This window comes from Lactuca saligna, chromosome 9 (genome assembly GCF_052625555.1).
Source record: "Lactuca saligna cultivar CGN05327 chromosome 9, ASM5262555v1, whole genome shotgun sequence".
Classification (NCBI taxonomy): domain Eukaryota; kingdom Viridiplantae; phylum Streptophyta; class Magnoliopsida; order Asterales; family Asteraceae; genus Lactuca; species Lactuca saligna.
Window position 1 is genome coordinate 9726716 of NC_136425.1, and position 2353 is coordinate 9729068.

Below are 2353 nucleotides of genomic sequence, written 5' to 3' on the forward strand. Positions count from 1 at the left end.
GAAAACAGCAGGCACCTGCTATCAAATTATTGCCTAATATATATAGATATCAAAATTACTTTTTAAGGTACATGGTATACAAGCATTGTCTCACAATACAATAAGCTTGTAAAAAATGAACATAACAAGTCAAGATGTGTATAGTACGTAAGTATACCTTGTTCACTTGAAACATTTGACGCCATGACAAGCTGAAAAAAGTATAATAAAAACCAGTGCAATAATGATTGCTAAAACTATGAGTTTAATCTTCATATTCTTCAACCACATTTTTCTTCTTAATTGCGTACCCTGCGTCCTAAACCCTTGTGCCTACAACATATATAATAATTAAACCATTATCATTAAAATAACAATTTATTTTTTATTTGTAATGTGAAACTTGCATTTCAATCGGCTTTTACCTGAGAATGAAGGCTCTCTGTTTTGTCAACCAAAAGCTCAATCTTCTCCCCTCGGTCAAGAACCTACACATTCCATCAAAACTTCAAATAACAACTATAAAATACACTTGAAGTGTCTGGTTCTTTCTTTTTTTCTCTTATATTTTAAGAATGACCCATGTAAGTGAATTTACCTTCTCAATGTTATCCATCATGACACCTTTGACTTCCGAAACCTGGGCCTTGACTTTTGAAAGCTTGCTGATCTCTTCTGGATGATCCACACAATACTGCATCTGCTCCTTCAGCTTGGGACTGGTATTACGTAATTTAGCGGGGATTAAGAATTTAATTTTAAAGGATGTGAAAAAAGACTATTAGAAATTTATAAGATGATGACCCGAATTCTTTGTTCAAGCTATTGGGTACAGCTGTTGCAGCTTTCCCTCCACTGTATTTCTTGGTGAATTCATCCTTGATTCTCTCCAGAAAAGCCATTGGAATCTGACGACCAACAGCCTCGATGGCAACCACGCAGTATGCTTCATCATTTAATAACTTAAAAGTTAGTTCAAATATACGTAAGTTGGAGAAAGCAAAAGAAGCAGAGTATTTGACATTTTTACATAATTTAATCAACTGTGGTGGTGAATTAGTGATGATGAACTGTCAAATGAGAATGATGATTAATGGAAATTACTTTAAAGTTTAAACTAATCATGATTCATGTTGATGGCCAGCTTTTCCTGATGCATATGTGCTCCTTTTTTGGTGAATTAGTGCTTTCACTTTGGTGTTCCTTTTGTTTGTTATACAATTAATTGGTATGAGTTTATATATACTTTATGCACTTCTTTACTTTATCAACATAATGTATTTTACATGGCATAGATCACCCAAACTTTTGACATTTTTGAAAAATGACAAACCCAAGCCCCTATATATCAAACAGTAATTAGATAAATACCAGAAAATTCAAAGGTAAGGGAATTGTAAAGCCTTACACCTTTTAACATCTAAATTGACTTTGATTTGTAGGTAAACAGGAAAAAAAAAACATTTCAAAATATAGAAGTTAAACTAACTGGTTATCATTCCATACCAGAAAGTATGAGGTTGGACTAAGAGATTGAGCTGATTCATATCAAGAAACTATAATTAATCAATCAAAAATCCACCTCTTGTTCTGAATCTTGTCTAGCAACTCAAAATGACTCAAGTTTACATATTACATCGCTCATATTATTACTTATTGCTGCAGAGATGATGAGATGCATACGACGCTAATCGCAGTAATCAGAAAGCATGGATCATCAGCCAATTCTAATAGCAACAAAGGAACGTAAAATTGAGAACAGAGAAATTGCGACCCCTAGTCAAACTATTTGAGATGAAACATTAGATAATTTACTGCCATGATTTTCATAACTCAAACTCAAAATCATCTAACTCACTGGAATAACATAAATCGAATCAACACATAACGTATGAGCAGATAAACGATCAACTCGACCAACATTTCAAATACAAAACGCATAATAATAAAAAATAGGTCAGATCAAACTCACTAAATCCATCTTCAACGAGATAGTTAAACGTGTGTCCATCGCATGCGTAGGTGAACTTGTTATTGGTAGCAGGAAGCTTCTGGAGACACTGAGCAGCGATGTTGGTGAAATTACCGGTGAATTCCGTGAACTCAGAGAGAATAACCGTCCCTCTCGCAACAAAACTGTAGATCAATGACTGTTGCCCCATGATAGCCTTCTCTTCTCCCTCTCCGGCGAACTGAGAACCCTAGAACCGATCACCACCGCGTCTATAGGGACAAAAACAAATGGAAGGGAGCGTAAATCGATGAAGTGTGAAAGAAAGAATGAATATGGAAGGTGAAAGGGTGAGATTCTGGATTTGCTTATACTGAAAGTAAAGGTTGTTTTGTCGACAGTGTGGTATTACCAAAGTCCACA

At 35.0% G+C, this 2353-nt stretch overlaps 1 protein-coding gene across 1 annotated transcript; it reads right to left on the reverse strand.

The window, feature by feature from the left end:
• LOC145017292 (vesicle-associated membrane protein 721-like) lies at positions 1-2353 on the reverse strand. The gene is made up of 5 exons (XM_078975349.1): positions 1952-2353; positions 784-925; positions 578-698; positions 405-467; positions 1-312 (listed from the first exon to the last, which is right to left on the reverse strand). Exons 1-5 carry the CDS (start codon positions 2139-2141, stop codon positions 163-165), a joined length of 666 nt encoding a protein of 221 aa, XP_078831475.1. The 5' UTR covers positions 2142-2353; the 3' UTR covers positions 1-162.

Bases quoted from the DNA above. Each gene is read 5' to 3' on its own strand.
- LOC145017292 (XM_078975349.1), bottom strand. From the start codon at position 2,141: ATGGGGCAACAGTCATTGATCTACAGTTTTGTTGCGAGAGGGACGGTT. The intron at 926-1,951 runs GTGAGTTTGATC...TAAATGATGAAG, and splicing joins TCTCGTTGAAGATGGATTTA to CATACTGCGTGGTTGCCATC. The intron at 699-783 runs GTCATCATCTTA...ACGTAATACCAG, and splicing joins AGCTTGAACAAAGAATTCGG to TCCCAAGCTGAAGGAGCAGA.